We start from the raw sequence: 23,275 nt of genomic DNA on the forward strand, positions 1-23,275 counted from the left end.
TAGAGGACACTCCAGCTGAAGAGGCTGGTCAACTGTGGGTCTCCCCAACAACATGGGTCATTAAGGAAGTACCTTGACCACCTGTTGCGTGGTCAAGAGCAAATCCTCCAATTGCTCTAGCCTTTCTCTGAGAAAGTCAGTCCCTGGAACTTCTTCTGCTTGGGTGCTCCAAGAACCCTCTAGATTCCTCTGGGGTTGGAAGACCCCCTCCCCTATAAGTTACTGCTGCCCACTCCTGGTTACTTTGCTTTATTTACAGACTGAATGCTACATAAATCCACCACACCATCCAACACACAGGTAATTGGCATAAAAGAGAGGATGATACAAAAATACAACTCTTGATGGTAAACGGAACAGCCCTCAGTCCATCCCAGTCCATGCCAGTGGACAAAGGGCCCAGGAGAGATCAACTGATGCCATTGCCCCAGAAAGATCCTGGGCTGGGCTCTTCCTGGCTGTGCAGGTATTTCTGTCACCATTAAACCTGGTCCCTTCCTCCTTCAGGAAGGGGAAGAGGACCTCCCGGGTCTTTGGAGGTCCTCCACAAGGAGCTGGAGCAGGGGCTGCCCAGTCAAAGCCAAGTGCAGCTCTGGGACCACAGTCACCACCTTTCCCTGGGGCACATCCATCACGGGCTATCTGCCTCTGGGTACCTCTGGTAGAAGGTGTTATGGTTTGAATACAAGGTGTCCCCCAAAGGCACCTGTAAATGCAGGAATATTCAGAGGGAAACTGATTAGATTATGAGGGCTAGACTCTAGTCCGTCCATCCTAGTTTGAATGGACTGACTGACTGCTGACTGGGGCGTAGGGCTCGGCTGGAGGAGGTGGGTCACTGGGGACGCGTCCTGGAAGGGTGCATGGTCCCTGAGACTCCTCCCTCCTTGCTCTCTGTCTCTGCTTCCTGACTCCACCAGGAGGGGAGCAGCTTTCTGCGGCTGGGTCCTTCCCGCATGGTGTGCTGCTTTGCCTTAGGCACAGAGCAATGGGGTTGGCCGTCTATGGACTGAGACCTCAGAAACTGGAAACCCCAGATAAGCTCTTCCTCCTCCTCTAAGTTGCTCTAGCTGGTTATTCTAGTCACAGACACGAAAAGCTGACTAACACAGAGGGTTAGGAAACACAGGGTAGAGGATCAACCTCTTGGAGACTGGGGAGAAGAGGGAGGAAGCTTGAGGATGGCATTTCCGCTGTTCTCCCCCACCCTGTAGAAGATTCCAGAAATAATCTACTGATTCTTCTGATTCCAGAAAACTTCTACCTACTTCCTGCCCCTGGTTCTAGTCCAGGATTCAGCCTACTGAGCCTCTTGGTTTCAAGGGATTCAAAGCCCATGCCCTGGGAAGGGAGAGCTGGTCTTGGACCCCCAACCAGGTCTCCTGGGGGCAGCAAGTGGCTCTTCTGGCCCTTGGTTTGTTCACCTGGGCAGGGCTGTGCTTGGCACATTGCAGAAGCCATGTCCCTGGGGTGAGGCTGGTCATGGGACTCCTCCCAGATGTTCTCCAAAGACCTTTAATGGTGGGGGGTGGGGCACTCAGGGAGCAGAAACTTGGCCGCAGAAGTGAACAGGTGAAATCTGCAAGCGCAGGACCACAAAGGCTAGGGGTGGGAGGGACACCCCAAAATGGCCAGTGTAAAGCTGCAGGAGAGACGAGCCCTGTACCCAGCCCTCCAGGACAGAAAAGGATGATCAGTGCCCTGGGCTGTGTAGTCCTGAGGGCCCACTGTCCTCTCCAGGTAGATGAGATGGGACACCTGGGACAGGATCAGGGGTGGAGAACAGGCATGGTGAGCTCCAGGCCACCTCTCTTCCTGGTCGAAGGAGCCATTTAGACCAGAGTGGAGATCTGCCCCAGGCCTGTGGCTGAGAGGTGTGTGGGGTGGTTGTTGTAGAACTCTGAGAGAGTGCTGCCCACCTACCTGAGACTGCTGGACACTCTACAGTATGTGTGGCAGGGAAGGGGACACCATTAGCAGTCCCATGAGCCCAACCTCAGCTGTGTGTCTTGACATATAACTGTCGTGAAGACCCTGGCATTTTAACTCTTCTCTCTGCACCCTGGACTCCTGACCTGGCACTTCTGGGCAGATGGACACAGAAAGCTAATTAGGAGGAATGTGTGTCAGGAACTTGTTGAGGATGCTCTGGCTTCAGGCCCAGCTCCCACACCCGAGCTTCAGTTCTGACTATTTGGAGGCCCCGGGCATCTCTCTGGGGAGCCCTGGAGTGTGTCCTGCAGGCCTGAGCAATCTGCTCGACCGTCCCTATAAAGGCGTGGGGTGGCTGGAGCTGGGGTTTCTCCCCTGCCTGTGACTTCCCTACCGTCCCTACGTCCACCTCGTGGCCTCCGATGCCTCCCCACCTTCCTTCTCCCCTCCCAGACTTCCCTGCCCACCCCATTGAGCAGTGGGCCTTAAGTGTTAATGGTGACAACACAGCTTTGTGTGTCCTGCATCAGGTAACAGCGGTACATTTGGACAGGTATCATCTGTGAAAACAGTGGCCCTGGAAGACCCAGGTCCCCACTGTCCCCTCCCAGGTCCTCACTCTCCATGTCCTCACACTCCACACCCCCATGCCAACTGCTCTTGGCAAACCTGGAAGTCACTGTTCACTGTCCTGCTCCCCCCAGCAGCTCCGGCCAGGGGCAGAGGGGGCTTATTCCCACACTCAACAGGGCCCCTGGGCTCGGCCAGCTAGAGCAGGCTTCGGGGCTGCGGCCCAGGCCCACCATTCCCCCCAGCAGAAAGAGGCACCTGCATGTGGAAGCGGAGGCGGCCTGCGAGCAAGCTCAGGACCACAGGCCCCTGGGCTAAAGGCTCCGGGCTCATGTAGCCCCTACGTGGGTGACCCGGCTAGGCCAGCCCGCCCGTGGGGGGCCCTCCCACTCTGGGCAAGTTGGGGCTCTGAAAGGCCGAGTGGAGCTTGGTTAACAACTCAGGCTCCTCACCCTGGGCCCCGCTTTTCCCAGAGGCCTCCGGGGTGCCCAGCGGGTAGGCCTCCCTGGCCCGGCTGGTCCTGGAGCAGGTGAGGAAGGCCAGGCAGGCTCCGCGGAGGCGGGCCAGGTCCCTGTGGGTGGTCTCGCTGACGAAGCAGTACAGCACGGGGTCCGCCACGCAGTTGAAGCTGGTGAGGAGCAGGGAGAAGTGGTAGGCGTTGAAGATGCTCTTGGCGAACTCGCAGCTGGCCTCCCAGAGGCTGCGCACCAGCAGCAGCACGTGGTAGGGCAGGAAGCAGGCCAGGAAGATGACCACGGTGCTGAGCACCAGCCGCTGGATCTGGTCCTTGCGGCTCTTCTGGGTGCCGTGGCTCCGGCGCACGGCCCGCAGGATGCCCTGGTAGGAGGCCAAGAGCAGGCAGATGGGGAAGAGGAAGCCCACCAGGAAGCGGTAGTAGTTGATGCTGCGCTGCCAGGCCGCGATCGGGTAGTGCTCAAAGCAGACGCGGTGCCGGTCCTCGTCCTCGATCACCTCCTTGTGCATGAGGAAGTAGACGCTGGTCAGCAGCTCCTTGGCCCAGATGACCACACTGACGCCCACGGCCGCCTTCAGCGTGCGAAACTGGTGGAAGCGGAAGGGGTGGGCCACGGCCAGGTAGCGGTCGATGGAGATGCAGCAGAGGAAGCCCACGCTGATGTAGATGTTCTCGTACAGGAGGATGCCGCACACCTGGCAGGACAGGTCCCCGTGAGACCAGTGGTCATGCTGCAGCACGTACTGCAGCCAGAAGGGGAGCGAGCAGATGTAGAAGAGGTCTGCCACCGTCAGGTTGCACAGGTACACGCCCAGCTCGTTCCGGGCCTTGATCTGCAGGTAGCCGAAGTAGAGGGACAGGCAGTTGGCCGGGAAGCCGACCACCAGCACCGTGATGTAGACCACCGGGGCCAGCGTCTGGTGGATGGTGTGGTCAATGGTGCAGCTCAGCGAGGAGTTATCCACAGTGATGTTTCTCATCTTTGGACCAGAAGGGGTCTCACCCCTCATGGGTTCAGGGACTAGGCCAGTTTCCCCAGTGCCATCTTGTTTAGAGAAGGTGGCTAAAGTTACATCAAGGGCTGGGCATCACTGTTGGCAGATGAGCCCCTGCAAGTCAAAGGTTGGAAAAGGCTTAGAATAATAGTAGCTATTTATAGAGTGCCTACTGTGTGTCAGGCACCGTTCTACATGCTGTACTGGTTTCATTTAGAAGGCATATACCTAGCAACCTGGGAGGCTGAGGCAGGAGGATTGCAAGTTTGAGGCCAGCCTCAGCAACTTAGCAAGGCCCTAAGTAACTTAATGAGACCCTATCTCAAAACAAAAAGTAAAAAGGGCTAGGGATGTGGGTTCAATCCTTGATAGCAAAAGATGAAGAAGAGGAGGAGGTAACCAGCCAATCAACTTCAGTGCAACTAGAATATCTGAATGGGTTACATGGCATATGGCTCCCTGTCCCCTTTTCTGTCTTTTCTTATTCTCTGTCCCTTTCTTATTTTCCTGGTCCCTCAGTGCATCCAGTGAGGTCAGGAGATCCTTGGAGCATGAGCCCACCCTGACCCCAGCTCTCCAAAGATCAATCACAACTTATATGCAAAAGTGAGGTCCTTGTCTACAGCAATAAACGTCACTCTGGGAGTGTATTAATCAGGTCCATTAAGACTGAGGTCACACCTGGGTGTGGTGACGCACACCTGTAATCCCAGTGGCTCAGGAAGCTAAGACAGGAGGATCTTGAGTTCAAAGCCAGCCTCCAGCAACTTTGCAAGGCACTAAGCAACTCAGTGAGACCCTGTCTCTAAATCAAATACAAAATAGGACTGAGGGTGTGGCTCAGAAGTTGAGTGCCCCTGAGTTCAATTACTGGTACCCTCCTCCCTCTAAAAAAAAAAAAAAAAAAAAAAAGATTGAGGTCGCAAACCCCAGGCCCTCTCCAGACAGTATCAGAAAAAGCTCAGCCTTGTCTACATACTAGTTTGCTCTGGTAAGAAACAGAAGCAGAGCTTCCCCAAGGTCACTGCTGGATTCCTGGGTGCTTCTCAGCAATGAGTGCCAGGCCAGGCCAGCCACTGCCAGGTGGTGCCACATACCTTCTCTGAGCCTCAGTTTCCTCACCTGGAATATAGAGCTATGGACACCTGCCCTCAGGGGTCGGTGTCGGAACCACACCAAGTGATGGGAGGGAAATGGCAGAGCACGAGGGGGCTAGGACGGGAGTCAAAGGTGCCCCACTAGAATGAGTGGGAAACTGATATCGTGGAGAATTTCACAAAGAGGATGTTGGATACACACACACACACACACACACACACACACACACACACACACACACGAGCCAGCGCAAACTGGAACAAGATAGAATAAAATGTTTTGTTGTAAGCTTACAATTAACATATCAAAGTGATGAAGGTCGAAATGACTCTATTGATTGAATACTAGGCTCTCAGCTGAAAAGAATCTCATGGGGTCTCAATCAGCATTTTCAACCTTTGTTCCCTATCACCCCTTGAAAGGGCCTTTGACATTTTATTGTCTAACCACCCCCCCCCCAAACCTCAATAGCACAGATCCCCTGTGTTTCTCCTTATGTACTGTATGCCTTTGCAGAGGGGTAAAGATTTTTTCGTTCCACCCTCAGCCAATAATTGATGTGGACCCCCACTGAGAAGGATCCACCTACAGGGCTGGGATTCTCAACAGGTGGGGTCGGAACTAAGCAACCCTCGGATATCAATCCTGCCCTCCGGTGCTTCAGAGTGAGGCTGGGACCCACCGGCCCTGGGGGAAGGCCCTCAGAGTCCTGATCCAGCCTCAGGCCACTGGACTCCATCTCCCAGGTAGCTCTCTCCAGAGCCAAGCCCTCCTCCACTTGCCCCGCCCCCGCCTGCTGCCTCCCTCCACAGCCTCCTTCCTGCCAGCTCCTGCAGGGGGCGCTGCTGGGAAGGAAGGGGCTGGAGACCCATTGGACTTGGGAGTCTGTGGAGGAGGGAGGAGTTTCTCTGAAATCACACTCAACCAAGTAACTATCCAAGCACCGTAGCCCCCTTGTCCGTGGTTTCCATATCCCTGGTTTCTCTTACCCACAGTTGGCTGTGGTTAAGAAGACGGTGAGCCCAGCACGGCTAGATAGTGAGAGAGACCTGCGTAACTTTGATCTCAGTAGAGCTATTACATTTCTATTTTGTTAGTAGTTACTGTTCTTCTCTTCCTGTGCCTAATCTATAAATTAAACTTTAAGGTACTTATGTATGTACGGGAAATACGTAGCGTATCCATGGCTCGGTACTATTGAAGCCAGACTTAAAATTAGGTAGTCAGTGTAGTTAGGTAAATCGGGTCTAAGAGTGAAATCTAAAATGAAGGCCATGCTGCAATGATTCCAGGGAAACACTGGACAACTCATGGAAAAATGAAGTCCCAGAAAGGCCCTAGGCCAAAGTCCATCCCAAAGAAATGTTAATGGAACCCAGGAAACAGCCCCCAACAGATTTGGAGATAGCCCATCCCAAGAAGTGATAATGAAGTCCTTCCTGCCCAGATTACTTCTTTGGCCCACCTGTGTCCCACCCCTCGGGCCTTCCCACCTACATTCCATCACCAAAACTATAAAAAGGGGAGACAACCGTACTTCCACGGATTCCACCTCTTGGGTCCCCTTCTTCCTCCGGGAGAAGTCTTTTCTGCTGTCCTTTAATAAACTTCTAATTTCTACTCTGACCTTGCCTCGGCGTGCTTCTTTGGTGTTATTCTTCAACATTGGGGAAGCAAGGACTCGTCACCAGCCAACAGCGGTAACACTATCTGTGACTTTAGGCATCCACCAGGGACCCTGGAGCGTACCCCTTGGATAAGGGGACACTACTGTATATTCCTTGTTCCTGGGTAAAGGGACAGTAGCTTTCATAAGTGTTCATAAATGAGCAAGAGACGGATCTGGTCCAAAGCCACACTCTCTGTTACCTGCACCCCAATCCCTGCCTCTCCAGGGCCAAGCCCTCCTCCTCCTCCTCCCCAGCCCTCCACCCCCATTCCCCCACCATGAGCTCGTTTCCTGTAGCTCACCCCTTCCCTCAGTGCTCCCCTTCCCCTCCAGCTCTTTGCCCAGCCACAGCGAGTCTTCCAAACACAGGCCAGATCCCTGTGAGACAGCTCCTGTCACACCTGGAGGAAAACCCAAACCCTCGCCAGGTCTCCAAGGCCCACACCACCTGGCTCCAGTTCCCGCCACCTGGCCTACCGCCCCCATGCCGCAGCCATGCTGGCCAGCTTTCTGTGTCTCGGCCACCTGCTGAGCCTCTTCCTGAGGTTCTCCCTTCTCAACCCCCGCCCCAGTGCCACAGTGCCGGCACCTTTTCTGCCAGATCTGGGCTTCTGACTGCCCATCACCCTGTGGCTGCTCTGCGCAGCGCCTCTGACCATCTTGTTTGTTTATCTGCCGGTCACTGCTCCTTCTCTTCCACTAGAGGCCTCACCCACTGCTGGCTGCTGTCTCCCCATGGCTTGAGTTGGATAGCTTCTTCTAGAACCAGTCAATGAATGCCAGTTCCCACTTTCCAGGTGAGGAACCTGAGGTTCAAAAGAGGAAGTGACCTGCCCCAGCCAGCCTGAGGAAGGGAGTGTTACATCAATGCCAGAGCCCAGGACTCCACACCCCACCTGAGCCTCTACCTGGACTCCCGGCTGGACTCACCTTCCTTCTCCTCTCCAGGACACAGCCTGGAACCCCTGGGTTGGTGACGGAGAGGGTGAACTTGCCACCCTGACCAGTGAAGAGAACAGTTCTGTGGGATTCAGAGATGTGAATCTGGGTCTACCACCCACATCGCCCTCCCTCCCTCCTCCCAGTGCAAAACTCCATACTCATTAAATGCGAACTCCCCAGCCCCGTTAGGTAGCCACCTTCCATTCTCCGACTCTGACTACCTAGGTCCCTGGAGCAAGAGGACTCAGTGTTTGTCTTCTGTGCCTGGCTTTTTCTCATCCAGTATAACGTCTTCAAGATTCACCACGTTGTAGCACGGGCCAGGATTTCCTACCTTTTTAGGGCTGAAATGCACACACCACCTGTTACTCATGTGTCCATTCACCAGGGGACATTCGGATTGTTTCCTCTGCCTTTGGCTATTCCAAACACTGCTGCTCTGAACTTGGACGTGCACAGATCTCTTCAAGTTCCCCCACTTTGAGTTCTTTGGGGTATATGCCCAGGGTTGGAATCACTGGATCTTTGGGGGGGAGTGCTGCGTTCAGTTATTTGAGGGGCCAACCTACTGTGTTCCATAGCAGCTGTACCTTTTTACATCCCTACCCACCATGCACTTGGGGTTTTCTGTGTTTGTCTTTCACTTCTATATTCTGGTGCTGAGAGGAAGGGAGTGCAGGCAGGTACAACCCAACTCCGATAAAATAGGGAAAACGAAGCCACCCTGAAAACGTGTCCTATCAGGTCTGGGAAATTCCCCGGGTAGTCACCAGGTCTGAAGTCTGCTGTTTGCTGGTGGTGAGTGTGTGGACGTGTGGGCAGGGGCGGGACAGGGTGATGGTTCTCAGCTTCCTCTTTTCTAGGAAGCAGTTAGTTAAATCTGGTAACCAAAGTCAGAAATATTCAAGTCTTCAGAGCCAAGAAGAAGCATTCACTACAGTGAGGTTAAAGCACTGCCTGCGTTCATTTTGGAGCAAAAAGACCAGCAGTTCTTGAACTTGGATGCCCCTCGAATTGATCCCCCAGAAGTTTGTTGAGACAGATTGTAGAGCCTCATCCTCCAGTTTCTGGACTCTGTGGATCTGAGGTTTTAGATTTCAAACAACCTCCTGGGTGAGGCAGATGCAGTTGGTCTGCTGAGCCATGGACCACACTTTGAGTAGCAAGGCGCTAGGAGAGTCTAGAAGATTCACATGTCCTGTGTGTGTTCCCAGTGCAGGGCAGCGGAGGTGCCAGAGCCCAGCAGAACCTGTGAGTAGGACTGGGACAGGGCCCTGGGCCTGATTCAGGCTCTCAAGGAACAGTGACTGAAACTGTCCAAGTGCCTGTAGTACTTATTTGCAACGTCTTACTGTTTACAGAGCATTTCACTTCTGTCCTCTTGACCCATCTTCACAACAGCTCTGTTATTGTCCCCATTTAAGAGACAAGGAAACTGAGGTCCAAAGAAAGAGCGAGCAGCTTGCCAGGCAGTCCAGTAGTTTCAGACTGGGACGAGAATTCGTGGAGCAGGTACAGTGTTCACGACAGCAGGCCAGACAGGAGGGACAAGCAAGAAGGGGCTCCCAGCCTCAGGGCACCTCCAAGCTCGGAAGACAGGAATGCCGCATGCCACACACACCAATGACTGCCACACACGTGGTGTCCAGTGGGTGCTGCGGGCATCCCCCCGCGACACACTCTCTGTGGGATGGCGTCTCCTCTGCAATCCCAACCCCATGGGGCCCTGATGAGCCCAGGCCTCGCCCCAGGTTGAAGGCTGCACAGGCAGCTCCTGCCCTCACAAAACAGCAACGTGGAGAAAAGGGGGCCTGGAAAATGAGCCCACGCTGGGTCCATCGCTTTCTCTACGTATCTGCCCTTGGAAGGGATGTCCCCACCTGCCCCATCGTTCAGGTGGGATAACTGGCCTTCAGCTTCCTCCTTCGCCCTCAGCCCCAGCATTAAGTTCATTACCAAGTTCTGCCATTTCTATCTCCTAAGTGTCTGCCACACTCATCTCCTCTTTACCAGCACCCTGGAGGGGCTGGCTCAAGACTCCTCCCAGAGTCACGGCAACAGCCTCCTAATGGGCTTCCTGTCTCCATTTCACCACCTCAAAGCCGTCCTCTAAGACACAAATCTAACCCAAGTCATACACTGCTTTGGGAACTCTACAATCCTCCATTAACCCACTCAACCATCCACCCATCCGTCTATCCATCCACCCATCCACCCATCCATGCACTCATCTGCCCATGCACCCGCCTATCCCTCCATCCACTCATCTATCCACATATTCATTCATATAACAAATACTCATGGACCATCTATTATACAGAAGGCACTCCACTCCATACTAGAGCCAAGTTGCTTTTAGCCTGATGAGGCAGGAGAGAAGGAAAAAGAAACATGCTCATAAGAAGAGCATGGATTTGATGGGAGTCCATTGGCCTAACCCAGTCAGGAAAGCCTGCTCTGAGCAACAGCAGTTCCGCTATGACCAAGAAAAGGAGGAAGGGCTGCCCAAGCAGAGGGGGTTTCTTTCTGTGGAAAACGTGAGCAACACATCCAGTGTGAGAGGGAGAGAATGAGTGCCTTTGGGGAACTGAGAGTAGCTTGGCATGCCAGGATCTAGGGATGAGGCAGGCACGGCCAGGGAGGAGACAAGGAGAAGTTGGAGCAACTGACAGCTAATTAGAGTGGGGAACAGTGGGGACAAATCTGAGAGCTCCTCAGTACCTAGTCCTTCAGGTTCTCAAAAATAATTCTGTAGAAGGGTGTGTGGGTGGGTGCACTGATGGTGAGGGGTAGTGCACAGATGGATGAGTGATGGGTGGATAGATAAATGGGTGGAAGGGTCAGTGAGTGGGTGGGTGCTAGGTGGATGCATGGATAGGTAGACTGATGGATAAGGTGATGAGCCAGAGTAGATGGCTGGATGGACAAGTTAATGGGCAGACAGACAGATAGATGGGCGGGTGGATGAGAAGGGGATGGGTGAATGGGTAAGTAGATGGGCAGAAGATGGGTGAATGGACAGGTTGGTGGGTGGGGATGGGTGAATGGGCAGGTTGGTGAGTGGGGAATGGGTGAGTAGGTAGGTGGACAGGTGGGGGATGGATGAGTGGGTAGGTAGATGGTAGGGGATGGGTGAATGGGTTGGTAGATGGGTAGTGAACAGGTTGATGAGTGGGGGATGAGTGAGTGGACAGGTTGATGGGTGGGGGGATGGATGAGTGGGTAAGTAGATGGGTGGGGAATGGGTGAGTGGTAGAGATTTTGAGGCCGGAGCAGAGATGGCCTTAATTAAACAGGAAAGTGAGAAGGCAGAATCTCCGTGGCTCTCTGCTTGGGCTCCCTAAGCTGGACAGAGGGTCCTGCTTTTTCACTCAGCCTTCTCACATCCAGCTCTCCCCAAGGACAGGCACCCCAGATGGAAACTAGGCCTTGCGGGGAGTGTCCCTCCCCTTCCTGGTCTTCTGAAGAACTCTGATCCACAGTGGACGCAGAGAGTTCTCCAAGTGGAAAACAAAGGGGTGGGAAGCCAGGCCACGCCTGTCCAGAGCCCTGCGCTTGCCAGGTGTGTTTCTATACGTTCAACCAGGCCATACTCATCAGCCCCCCACTTCACAGATGGAAAAACCGAGGCTTGGAGAGATGAACCAACCTGCTTAAGATCCCACAGCTGGGCCGTGGCAGCAGGCTGGGTCTTGAACTTGGACCGGCCCACACTCTCCTTTAAACCTTGCTCTCTGACCACTTAACAGGATGACCGCAGCCGCCACCCTCCACCCCAAGGCTCAAACTCCAGGCCCCAGGAAGTCACCACCAGAACCAGCAGGTGAGGTCCTGGGCTAGCCCCCTGAACCTGGAGGAGGCTCCACCCAACCTCAGAGGAAAGAAAACAGCCTCATCCCTGGTCTCCCACCAGGGAGGGGGTGGTGGAAAAGAATCAAAAGGACAGTTTACCATCCAGCTAAGAAACTGAGAAAAACTGCAGCAAGTGACTCACGCCTGGAGGCACACCCTTAGACAAATGCTAATCAGCATGGAGGTCTCCCAGGACTTCAAAGACCAAGAGAAACTAAGCCCCCAGAAGGAGGAAACGCCTCCTTGACAGGGCCCGGAGTCTCTTGCAGGGTCCAAGTCAGGGGCGGAGAAGCCTAGGTGCTGGGTTTGAGCAGCACCTACCTCCCCACCCGTTCCCAGGGTACACTCAGACCCGCAGACAGCTACTCACGTTAGGGATGGCTCCAGGGGGTCCCCAGCCCTCAGAGCTGGGGAGTTTCCTGCTGGCCCAGCTTCCACTCCCTGGGGCTGGCCATTTCCTTTCCTAAAAGGGCTCAAAATCAGAAACTATGTCCCTCTAAGGAAGGTGCAGGAGTCAGGTTGCCTTTTTCCTCAGCCCCACCTTTACCCGGCAGAGCCTCACTCCCACAGGACAACAGGGTCTCATTTCTGAAGTCCTTGGAATGGCCTGAAATGTCAGTCTTCTCAGGGCTCACAAAGTCCCCATGAGTCACATGAACCCATTTCCCAGAATCGGAGACCCACAGAGGCTAGACACAGAAGGGCCCCAAGCTCACACAGCAAGTCAGAGGGAATCTGAACCCAGAACCCAGAACCCAGAACCCTGGCGCCCATGCACTGGATGGGCTGCCTTTAAGCTTTTTGGACCACAAACTATAGCAGGAAACATGCTGTGCACTTGACCCAGCGCGCTGGGACATGGACACACACACACACATACACCCAGAGAAGTGAACTTCCCCAAGCAACACTTACCCCACTACTGCCCATGCATTCTGATATTTTCTGTTCTGTTTCAATATTTAAAATGCAGGTCATGAGCGACGAGACTGACTTCCTGATCCACCAATGGGCCGGTCCTGCACTGCCCAGCCTCTGCTGGAGGCTCTGGCTCCCCCGGGGAAGGCAGTGTGGTCTCTGCAGTCAGGAGAGGTGCAGGCAGCAAAGTCCAGCTACTCCTGGAATCCGAAGGGAGGGCATCCTCTAGGGGGTGGGGAGTTGGGACGAGGCTGCTGGGCTTCTGCACGCCCTGCTGGGCTCCTGCCACGGCTCCGCAGAGCCGGGGTGACCCCTCCGCCGGGACAGGCTCTTTCTCCCGCGATTACGCGCAGACCCAACCTCCCCGCTCTGTCTAGAAAACCCCCGGCTGGAGGCTGCCCGTTCCGGAGCTGAGCAGGATCATGTGAACTCCAATCTGGAGTCAGGCTGGGCGGTTGCTGGGGAACCGCAGCCGGCAGAAGGATGAGGGCGGCAGAGCGGATCTCTCCACGCATCTCCATCCTCCCGCACTTTCCGTGAGCCGCGCAGCTGGAATGCTAAGACCCAAGTGGGGCAGGCGCCTCTGGGGAGTGGGTGGGCACAGGAGGACTGGGGTGCACTAATTCAAACCACTTCTGGGCACCTGCCGGATACCAGGAGAGAAGGGACATGGAGTCCTCACAGGAACCATTCAGACCCACACCCGGGGACCTAGCACACATCACCATCACCGCTGCATTGTGGACACCAGCAAGGACAAAGGGGCAACGGGAAAGGAGGGAGGAAGCTGTTTTCACAGGGGCCCTTAAGCTGTTACCACCCCCTGCCCGCAACTACCAACATCTGGGTCAGTGGGTCTCAGCTCTGACCACATGCCTTAGAAAATACCCCAGAGCCTATAAGAGCAAGCTGGCCTTGGCTCCACCCCGGGCTAATTGAAGTGTGCAGGCACCAATGTTGTACAAAGCTCCCTGGATGGCTCTAGTGCCACCCGGGTGGGGAGCTGCTGCTGTGGGGGAGACCAAGATGTGTCTGCAGGCCAATAGGGCAGTGGGGTGAAGGCTTTGTGCAGAAATAAGGGAAGCTCAGTTTTCCAAACCATGGAGGGAAGCAGGGACCGACTGCGCCAGGGCTCCGCCCCTCGGGAGCACTCACCAATCCTGGTGCTAAGCCCCCTGCAGGTTACCCAGCCTTCCATTCACAGAGGGGCACAGGCGCTGGGCCAGGAACCGGCAGCCGAAGATGGCAGAGCCATGGTGGAAGATGCTGGCTTCTGGCACCTTGCCCTTTCGCCTCGACTCCCTCCCTCCAAGGTAGGCTCTTGCTTGGGAAGGGTCCTGGGGAGCCAGGAAACCCATGTGCATGGGGCCCCAGGGACATGAGTTCTCCCTGCTGCGTCAGGTGATCTGCTGACCTGTCTTCTCTAAAGTCAGGGGACTTCCCTGACATCCGTAGGGGTCCCTCCCAGTAAATGCTGCCACACAGCAGCCTTTTTCAACTGTCCCTTATATCGATTGCCTCAAGTGACAGCAAGGCTTGTGAGTAGTCTGCACGTGGACACAGACGCTATTCCTGAGTTATGGGGTGGGGTTGTCTTTCCCTGATGTCACATGAGAAGACTGGGGGATAGGAGGCCAGACTGATGGTGACTGCCTGGCTACCCCAGGTCACGCCCACCAAAGAGGACATCTCTGACTCTTTTCACAGGGTGGCCCAGCCTAACAGGACACACAGACCCGGGTCATCTACACCATCACCGTCTACACCTGTAGGAACAGTGTGGCACTGAGCCCCTCTTCCCCTCAACACCCCCAGGGACCAGCAAGTACCCCAGGCTGCCCAGGACCCCTCCCAGCAAAAGCACGGAGCCTCCCCTGAAGCAGGAGACCTCCCTGTCTACAGGCCAAGGACCCCCCACCTTCCCTCCCCACTGGGCCTCCAGGATGCGGCTGGAGGGGTGCGGCCGACTTCAGCTTTATTTGCATCAGCAAATGCCCACAGTGCCCACGCCATATTCTTGGTGCTAGGTTTTTGTTTTTAACCTAAAACAGGAAGGTAGGACTAGTAGTACTAGTGATATGATGCAGTGGTCACACTCCACCCCGCCCCAACCTTCTCCAAAAATCCTACAACTAAGACAAATAGCAGGGACTGGAGTTGTGGCTCAGCCCTGCCTAGCACGTGTGAGGCCCAGGGTTCAACTCTGAGCATTGCATATACATAAATATAATAAAGGTCCATCAACCACTCAAAAAATTTTTAGAGTTTTAAAAATAGTGGACCTATCCTGAAACTGCAGTTTCAGGAGAAACTATGTGCCCAACTTCCAAGCTTCTGCCCTTCAGCCCAAAGTGGCAGAATCTAAGAAGTGGCCCCTGAGCAGAGGTGGGATTCAGTGAAGGGTGAGAAGCCTGAGTCTGGGCCCCACCTACCTACCCCTGTGGCTCCTGCCATCTCAGGAAGTCAGAAGGGCCTGGACTGGTGTTAGAGAAGGGCCTAGAGCAACTCAGCGTGCCACTTGCTTTACCTTCTCCTTCATATTCTCCCTCCCCCACCCCAGTGATGACAGTCAGGAGACACCATGGATTCCCACTGGGGTGGCAGCCCCCGGAGGTTGGCCTGAGCCCTGGATGTCCCTGTGATGCTCCTGGGCCTGGCTCTGAAGGGCTGTGGGCTTTTCTCAGCTGTGCTGGGCTGCTCTCAGGGCCACAGGATCTGAGGCCACAAGGCCTTCAGACCCCTGTGGGCTCCCCTTCTGGGCAGCCTGGGAGCCAGCTTAGAGAGAACCTTGGGGTCTGCTCCAAGCTGGTGGCACCATGCAAGGCCTCCAGCATGTGACAGCCACTCCATGGTCACATGGGATAGAGGTGAAGAGCAGGGGATCTGGCCCAGACCTCGAGGTAAAATGCCAAGGCTGTGACTTCCTGGCTCTGAGACCTTGAGAGTCCCATGTCAGTGGGCTTCTGTGAGAGTCAAGGGATATGAGGTCCCCGTGGGGCCTACACTTAGTAGGTCCTCAAAGAGAGTTATTGGGGATGTCCTGGTGCTGGAGATGGTGGTGGTGAGGGCATCCCTCGGGCCTGAAGTTCCTGCCCCACCATCTGGCTCCCCTGGATAGGGCACGGGATGGGCAGGCCCCTTGGTAGACGGCAGTTAGGGAGCGCCGGGCCATCCCCATCAGCTGTGAGTTGCTCAGATCACTTACTGACTTGGGGTTAGTTGGGGTGGAGGCCTCAGAGGCTCTCCAGGGGTGCGGATGAATACAAGTCGGGCCTTTGACCAGCCAGCTGCGATGGCTGTAGGGGCCTTTGCTGACTTGTGTCCCCAGCAGCAGCCTGACACTGTGGCACATGCTCACACCCAGGAGCTGCTGCAAAGGTCACCTGGACATCTGGTGGTGCCGCAATGTTGCAGGTTTGAAAGGGGACAGGTCTGAACTAAGGATGGCTCTGCTGGAAGTCCCAAGGACCAAGAGGAGGAGGACCAGAGAACCTACCCAAGGCCCTCCTGGTGTTAGAGAAGGACCGAGAGCAACTCAGCGTGCCAGGGGCCACTACCACCTCCTGAGCATGTGCTGTGGCCAGGCACTGTGGTGAGCACCCTCTGAATACACTCCAGTTTAATCTTCTTGTCAACCCTATGTGGCAGGACTGTCCCTGTTTTATAAAGGAGGCAACTAGAGGCTACAAGCAAGTTGCCCAAGGTCACATAGCTGGTAAGAACAGCTGAGATTTGAACCCAGGGGTGTTTGACTCCAAGGACAGGGCTCTAGACTGCATTTGTGTTTCAGCGATACGATAGCAAATCCCCGCAAACTCAGTGGCCTAAAGAACATAAATGTCTTAAATTACAGTTCTGGAAGTCAAAAGTCTGACGTGGGTCTTACTGGGCTAAGATCAAAGCACCAACCAGGCTGTGTTCCTTCTCAGGAGCCCTGGGGAGGCTTCCATGTTGCTTGGCCAGGACATCCTGCATTTGCAGAGCCGGGGCGGTGGGCTGAGTCCTCTCACACTGCACCGTGTCTGCTGCCCCCCTCGGCACATCTTCTCCTCTGACCCTCTTGCCACCGCTTTTACTCTTAAGGACCCTGTGATAATTTGGGTTCCACCCAGGAACATAGGGCCAGCTCCTTAGGTCGTCTGATTAGCAACTTTACTTCCACCTGCTACTTTGGTGCCACTTTGCAGTATAAGGCAACCTGGTCACAGGTTCTGGGAGTAGGACCTGGACACCTTGGGTTGGGGGCTTTATGCTGCCTCCCTACACGCCATGTTAAAACCCCATACAACGGCGCTTCTCTGTCGGTGTGGACACCAGTCTCCAGGAATCTCACTGAACTGCAGTTTCCGGTTCGGTAGGTCTGGGTGGGGGCCTGAGGTCTGCACTGCTAACAGGGTCCATGGACCACGAGCTGAGGCCCAATTTCTCTCTTGAGAAAGAGAATGATTAAAACTGTGCTGCACCAATGGTTGGGATTTAATAAATATTTACTAACTGAAAGAAAGGGGGGCTGGGAAGGAAGGAGAGAGAGATCTGGACGTTGCCCTCCACTCCCCCCAACCAGGACAAAGTCTAGGGCAAAGAATCCAAAGCCGCAGGGACTGACCAGCGATGTGCAGGGGGTGGGGGGCAGCTGTGATGGAGCCGCTGGGGGGATGGGCTTTGAGCTGTGCCCTGAGAGGGGAGGGCGGGCAGCAGAAGGCCGAGAGTGGAGGGGAGGAGGCGCCCCCCAGTCCTGGACACCCTGGGCTGTGGTCCTACTCGGAGCTCATCTGCTTCCCAGTCTCGTTGTTCCTTTACTCAAAATGTCTCTCACCACCTCCATATTCTTCCCAATCTTCAATGCCAAATCCCACCCCCCAAATTCTTCAAAAACATTGTTTTCCAGTTGAACCTCAGGACCCCTGTATCAGGATGCGGTAGCTGGGGCTGTTAAATGCAGGTTTCCGGGCCCTGCCTGCTCTCGCTGAAGGAGAATCTCTTAGGGCTGAAGTCCGGGAGGCTGCATTCCTACCCGGGCCCAACCCCACCTCCTCCACACAGTGCTCCCGACACCCAGAGGGAGAACCTCTCTTCCCTGCATGGCCCCTGCCTGGACCCCATCCTTCTCTGGGTTCTCTTCACCTCCCCTGGCTGACTTGAGACTTCTAACAGTGTTGGGTGTTTTCTCACTGTGGCTGGGAGAACTGGGCCAGCGCTCCTCACACAGGAGGAGGCCGGCAGCGATTCCAAGGGGACAGGTGAGCAAGGGGACACAGCACGGGTACTTTTGTGACTTGACATACCACCCTAAGCCAGGCACAGGGCCTCCCACAGGCTACCTCACTGCAGCCAGGCGAATGTCACCACTGAAGACAGACTAGGGTCGTGTGCGAACAGGGCCAGGTCGAGGTCTGAGTTCAACGTGTTTCAGTAAAGGGGACTGGGATTCAGGGACCTTGTACGATGGTGAGTGCCCATCACTCCCAGGGAGTAAGGGTTCTGGGGAAGGAGTTGCTGGGTCCGTTTTGCCCTCTGCAGGGAAAATGGACGCTGACCATGTCCAGCGTTTGATGAATGTGTGAGTCTAAATTTCGTTTCTTCCTGCAGCCTGTCTGGAAGGCCAGTTAGAAGCCAATGAACTGGGGGAGACAGACAGGAGATGGATGAGACAACAGGAAGAGGAAGGGTGTGGGTGGTCGGCCCTGCGTGGAAGTGCATCACCACGGTGGCCTGCTGCCTGCAGAGAGACTTCCAGCCGAGAGAGTCTGTGGTCTGGGGAGGCTGGCGCTGCCCAGGGCATTCCTCCCGCCTGCAGCCTGCAGCACAGACCACAGGCCTTGGGGTTGCCATGGCAACCCCGGCCTGCCGCCCCCACCATCTCCTGTCTCCCAACCCAGACTGCTCCACCCCATCAATTAATAAACTAATAATGTATGACAACAGTTACCGCAAACACCCAGGCAGCAGCCCTCTCGAAAATAAACAGCCTCATCCAGGGAGCTGAGAACTGCGAAGATTCACCTGACACTCAACCCCAGGCCACCTGCTAAAATCTATTTCCCTGAATCCAAATTACTCTGTCTCGGGTTTCTCCTTGTTTTAAGGGCACCGTGTTGGCAGAGGCAGGGACTGGAGTCTGAGAGGTTCCTGAGAAACAGATGCTAGGGAGGCCACCATATAGGACACCTGCCTCCTCAGTCTTGAATGGGGACCAGAGTCGCTGATTGGGTGATCAGGCCCTTGTCATGGACATCTGGATCTCAGCTGGTCCTCTCCTGAAGAAGCCCTTCATCTTTGCAAAGGATGAAGACATTCATGGCACCCAGAGCGGGGGATAACAATAACAGGGAATACTTTCAAGTTGGGGTAGACTCAGGATGATGGCAAACTATTTGCAATTCCTTTCATGGAGAGATGGGAGTCTAGGCTCTGTGACAACTTGACCAGCAGAATAAGGTGGAAGCAACTCTGTCCCAGCTCAAGCCCAGGCCTCAGAGACCACAGCTCTTGAAACCCAAGTACCACACCGTGAGAAAACCCAAAAGAAACAAGATCCTGGCTGATGACTTTGGCTACACTCCCAACTGACAGCCAGGATCAACCTGCCTGCCATACAGGTATAGTGTGATCACCGAAGACGGTCCTCCAGACCCAGGCAGGCCATCTTAGCTGATGCTACAAAGGAGCAGAGATCAGCCATCCCCACCAAGCCCTGCCCAAATCACCGGCCTGTGAGCCAAATAAATGGGCATTCTTTCAAGTAAATATCTTCCAAAGTGGTTTTCATGTGGCGATGGATAGCTGGAACATAAATATCACTTTTACCCCAAATCACTTTAGGACTTATCATGTGCTAGAGTCATTCGAGTAAGGTTATTGGATTTGAATTTTTATGCAATTCTGTGAAATATTATTATCTCCACCTCCTCCATGAGCTATAAAACCTCAGAAAGGTAAAGTATGTCATTAGAGGCCAGCCAGCTGGCAGGGCTGAAAAAGGAATTCTGAATCTAAGGCTCATGTCCTTCCTCCACCACCGCCATCTTCCTCATTGCGCCAACACAGAAGGCTAGTTACTTTCCACTCTGCTTCCTGTTAGTCTTCTCTCCCCACAGTGAGGTTTACCCAGCAGGGTGCAATATCACAGTTAAAACAAGAATTCTCAGAGCTGACATTTAGGGGCATGGCGAGGTTTTCAAGGTAAGAGCTCTACCTGCATGATCTCATGACCACCCTAGGAAGTGAGCTCTACCCATTTCTCAGGAGACACCGAAGCTTCAAAAGAGGCAGTTTGGGCTGGGGATGTAGCTGGGTGGTAGAGCACCTGCTCAGCATGCACTTAAGTGGGATCTGAATGCAGGCCATCTGCTTCTGGAACTGGGCTCTGGACTGCAAACAGTCCAGTTCACACAACCCACGGCTTCTACTGTCAAGCTCCGGAATTCCCTCCCTTCCTCCCTCTCGGAAGCTGACCTGGGCTTTGGGAGGGGAGGTGGGGATGGGGAGAAGAGAAGCATAACTCTTCCATCTCAAATTTGTATCCTTTCAAGGTCCCCCGCCCTCTTTCTCCTCTCTCTGCTAGGTGGCCATGGTTAGTATTTCTTACCTCCCTTTCACAGCCACTGCCAGCCACCGGCCCAAAGCCACACAGCCCCGGGTCCTTTCCTAGTCAGTGTTCTTCCTCTGCCACTGCTAAATCCCCAAGAGCCTGCGCCCTGGCTGGTGCATCTGGCCACTAGTCAGGGTTGGGCCACTGGAGGACTACCGGCGCCGCTGGGTTCTCAGTTGGGCCATTTGATCGCCAGAGTTGGGGTCCCCCGCCAACCAGCGACCAAGGTCCCTCCTCCTGCCGACTAGTCACTCACGGGGAGCTTTCTTCCCCTCCCTCGGCGGCGGCCGCCTGTTCTGATCTCAGTGCCCTTCGCGGGCAGGGGCCGCGCAGATTTGGGGGGAGGAAAGGAAGAGCCCGAAAGGAATTTTTGGCTCACGGTGGCGCGGAGTTCTGGGAAATGAAGGGTTAGCGGTCGGACACTTTTCCTGGGGGGAAGTAATTACCAGGTGGCCACGGAGCCAGCCGTGGGGGTGGCTGCTAACCCTGGCGGCGACCACAGGTGGAGACACCCCCCCACCAGGAGAGGGACCCGCCGCACAGGCGCTCGTGGGGAACAGACCCCGGGTGGTCGCGGCCGCGTCTCCGCCCCGGGGCGCACACACGCACGCGCGCCCCCGCGGCTCCGCACCTGCCCCGCGCCCCGCGCGCGCACGCGGCGGCCGCGCTTCGGGACCTCGCCAGAGAAGGCGCCCAGCTGGCCACCACAGCCCGGGGCCAGGCCGCGGCCCCCAAACGGTTTCCCGGGCCTGTTGCGCTGGGGACCAGCTTGGCTCCCGGAGACACGTACCTGCGCGGCGACAGTCTGGAACGCCGGCTGCTTACCCTGCGCGGCGCCCGCGCCCCCTGACTGCCAGCGCGCACGCGGCGGCAGGAGTGGCCGGAGACGCCGGCGGGTCCCTTCCTCCTCAGGAAGCCCGGGCCACGTTGTGCCCCGATTCCTCCCGCTCCCACCACCCGCGGGCACACCCAGACCTGCCAGTCCACGCCCTGCTTGTCACACCGACAGACCGCAGGCCACAGGCTAGGCGCCTGCCAAGGCAGCCAAGGTGGCTGAGGCTCGCGCACGCCTGCCCTGAAGGTCCAGCATCCCCACCGGCACCACTTCCATGTTGACCTGGCCACAGCTCCGGAGCGCTGCGTGGGCCTCAGAGTGGGCCTGGTGTAAAAAAACAAACAACAACAACAAACCAAACCAAACAGGAGGGCCCTTCTCCATCCATATGTGCTCCCAGGGCTGGTGGCTGTCATTGGCCTCTTCTGGGAAACCCACAGAGAGAACCCGCAGAGAAGCTGGGAGAAGAGTGGCCTTTCAGCGTTCACTTGGGTGTCGCCAGCGCAGGCACACCAGTGGCCACTCAATAAATGCAGTTCAGGGTTGTACTCTGGGTCTTTCTCCCCCTGCTGGAGCTCAATCTGGGGCCACCAGGACCTGGGGCTTTGCATTTAAGTTCACTGCCTCTTGGACTCCTGCCCTGGTCCTCTCCACAAGTAATAGTAGTAACAAAAGTTACAGGTAGTATTTATTGAGCATCTACAACATCTACAGCACTGTTGTAAGCATTAAAATGAGATGCTACCATTACTCCCATTACTCCCATTTTACACGTGGAGAACTGAGGCAGAGAGGTCAGATAATTTGCCCACAGTCACACAGGTATGAAATGGAGGCTTTGGGATTCAAACCAGGCAGCTGGATCCAGAGCCCTCATTTCCACCTGCATCCTATCCCATGCTTCCTTGTTTCCTCAGTACCTGCTGCTCGTTCCCAACTCAAGTCTTGGCTCCTGTGGCTCTCCTCCCTCAAAAGACTTCCTTTGCCATTGCCTAAAATCCTGCCCCAGTTTGAAGACTCAGAAGTCACCTGACCGAGGAGCCTTGTTGGTTGTCGCAGGCCATGTGAGCTGAGCCCCACTGGACTCCCATGGCGCCTTCCCAGGGTTCTGTGCTGGGATTGTTGGCACACGGCTCTCTGTCTGCAAGGCCCTTGCTCTGGGCCCAGTGCCCTGCTCATAGCAGGGCACCCCATTCCTGTTTGTGAAATGAATGTCTGGAATTGGTCACTGCAGAGTCTGCAGGAGCTTGTGGGTTGGTCTGAGGACAGATGGCTGGGTGAGACGGACAGTGAATGTGAGTGCAGGCTGGAGGGGCCCAGGGAGCTGGACCAGGCAGAGTCTTACCTTCTGCTGGCCCCTCTCTGGCTCAGGGTGTTGACCTGGCCTCTAGGTGAGTCTCCCAGTAGATCTGGTAGCCATGCATTAGAGGGCAGGAGGTCCCCTAGCAGGGGGAGGCAGCTGGAGCAGGAGGGGGCAGGGGAGGAAGAGTAGCCCGGAGAGCAAGGAGGTTCTGCTTTTCCTGCTGGGCACCAGCCAGCGGTCTCAACAGGCACCTTCAGAGGTTGGATCGGCCTTCTCTTCTGGTCCCCATTTTGAAATCTCCTTCTTACAAAATCTTCGCAAGTGGGGTTTTTTGGGATTAACTATTCATGCCTGAAAATATCCGTCTGCTTTAAAAAAAAAAAATTGCCACGCTGAATGTAGTTAAGAGCTTGGCTTGGAAAATCAGCGTCTGAAATTGAATCCCAGCTCCACTACTGACTGGCAGGAAGACTTTGGGCAGGTCTCTTTGCCTCTGTGTGCCCATTTCTTTGCCTGTGAAATAAGAACACTACTTGAAAAGGGGGCTCAGGTGATTACATGAGTTAAACTAGGTAAAGCCCTTAGCTCAATGCCCAGTACACACCAGGGTTCAGTAGGTGTTAGCTGTTATCACTGATGTTATTTTTGGAATGTTATTTTGGAATTTTCCGAATACCCTTTTAGGTCTTGAACCTCTACTGCGGCCTTAGCGTTATGCAGGACCTCCTTCCATCCCAGCAAGAAGCAGTTTTATTCTCTCCATTTCACAGATCAGGACACAGATTCTGTGAATCCCCTAAGGCCACTCTGTTCCCAAGGGAAATCAAGCTTGGCACTTCTACCTTTTTTAAGGTAGCAAAATCTGTGCACATTCCCAGGTCCTCACTGGTTCCTGCATTGGTGTGAGTTTGAAGCACAGGGCATCTAGTGCATCTGCTTCTGACACTAGATGACACTTCTGGCACTTCTGACCACTCTGTCCCTAAGAAAATGCTAGATTTGGAAAGGCGAAAAAATACATGGCCCTGCCTGCTCCTTCTTTTGGCTGGAGATTCGGATCCTGAAGCTGCTTCTTGCAGTTTTCAGCTTCTGCCT

At 55.0% G+C, this 23,275-nt stretch overlaps 1 protein-coding gene and 1 long non-coding RNA gene across 8 annotated transcripts; one reads left to right on the forward strand and one right to left on the reverse strand.

Moving 5' to 3' along the window:
- Positions 1-233: 233 nt before the first annotated feature.
- Gpr68 (G protein-coupled receptor 68) lies at positions 234-22,244 on the reverse strand. 7 transcript variants are annotated; one of them, XM_040274564.2, is made up of 3 exons: positions 12,449-12,843; positions 2,955-4,086; positions 234-706 (listed from the first exon to the last, which is right to left on the reverse strand). In XM_040274564.2, the coding sequence occupies exons 2-3, from the start codon at positions 3,985-3,987 to the stop codon at positions 672-674; spliced, it is 1,068 nt and encodes a 355-aa protein (XP_040130498.2). In that variant the 5' UTR covers positions 3,988-4,086; positions 12,449-12,843; the 3' UTR covers positions 234-671. The 7 variants fall into 7 exon arrangements, with proteins under 7 accessions (XP_040130498.2, XP_077906844.1, XP_040130496.2 ...); XM_078050718.1 differs by lacking the exon at positions 12,449-12,843 and adding an exon at positions 22,223-22,244 and having other exon boundaries at positions 234-4,086; XM_040274562.2 differs by lacking the exon at positions 12,449-12,843 and adding an exon at positions 21,234-21,255 and having other exon boundaries at positions 234-4,086.
- LOC120886265 (uncharacterized) lies at positions 16,051-19,198 on the forward strand. Its single transcript, XR_013439222.1, has 2 exons — positions 16,051-17,691; positions 18,041-19,198. It is a non-coding gene; the product is annotated as an uncharacterized LOC120886265 (long non-coding RNA).
- Positions 22,245-23,275: the final 1,031 nt, after the last annotated feature.

Source organism: Ictidomys tridecemlineatus, chromosome 5 (genome assembly GCF_052094955.1).
Source record: "Ictidomys tridecemlineatus isolate mIctTri1 chromosome 5, mIctTri1.hap1, whole genome shotgun sequence".
NCBI classification, from domain to species: Eukaryota; Metazoa; Chordata; class Mammalia; order Rodentia; family Sciuridae; genus Ictidomys; species Ictidomys tridecemlineatus.

Bases quoted from the DNA above. Each gene is read 5' to 3' on its own strand.
- Gpr68 (XM_078050718.1), bottom strand. From the start codon at position 3,987: ATGAGGGGTGAGACCCCTTCTGGTCCAAAGATGAGAAACATCACTGTG.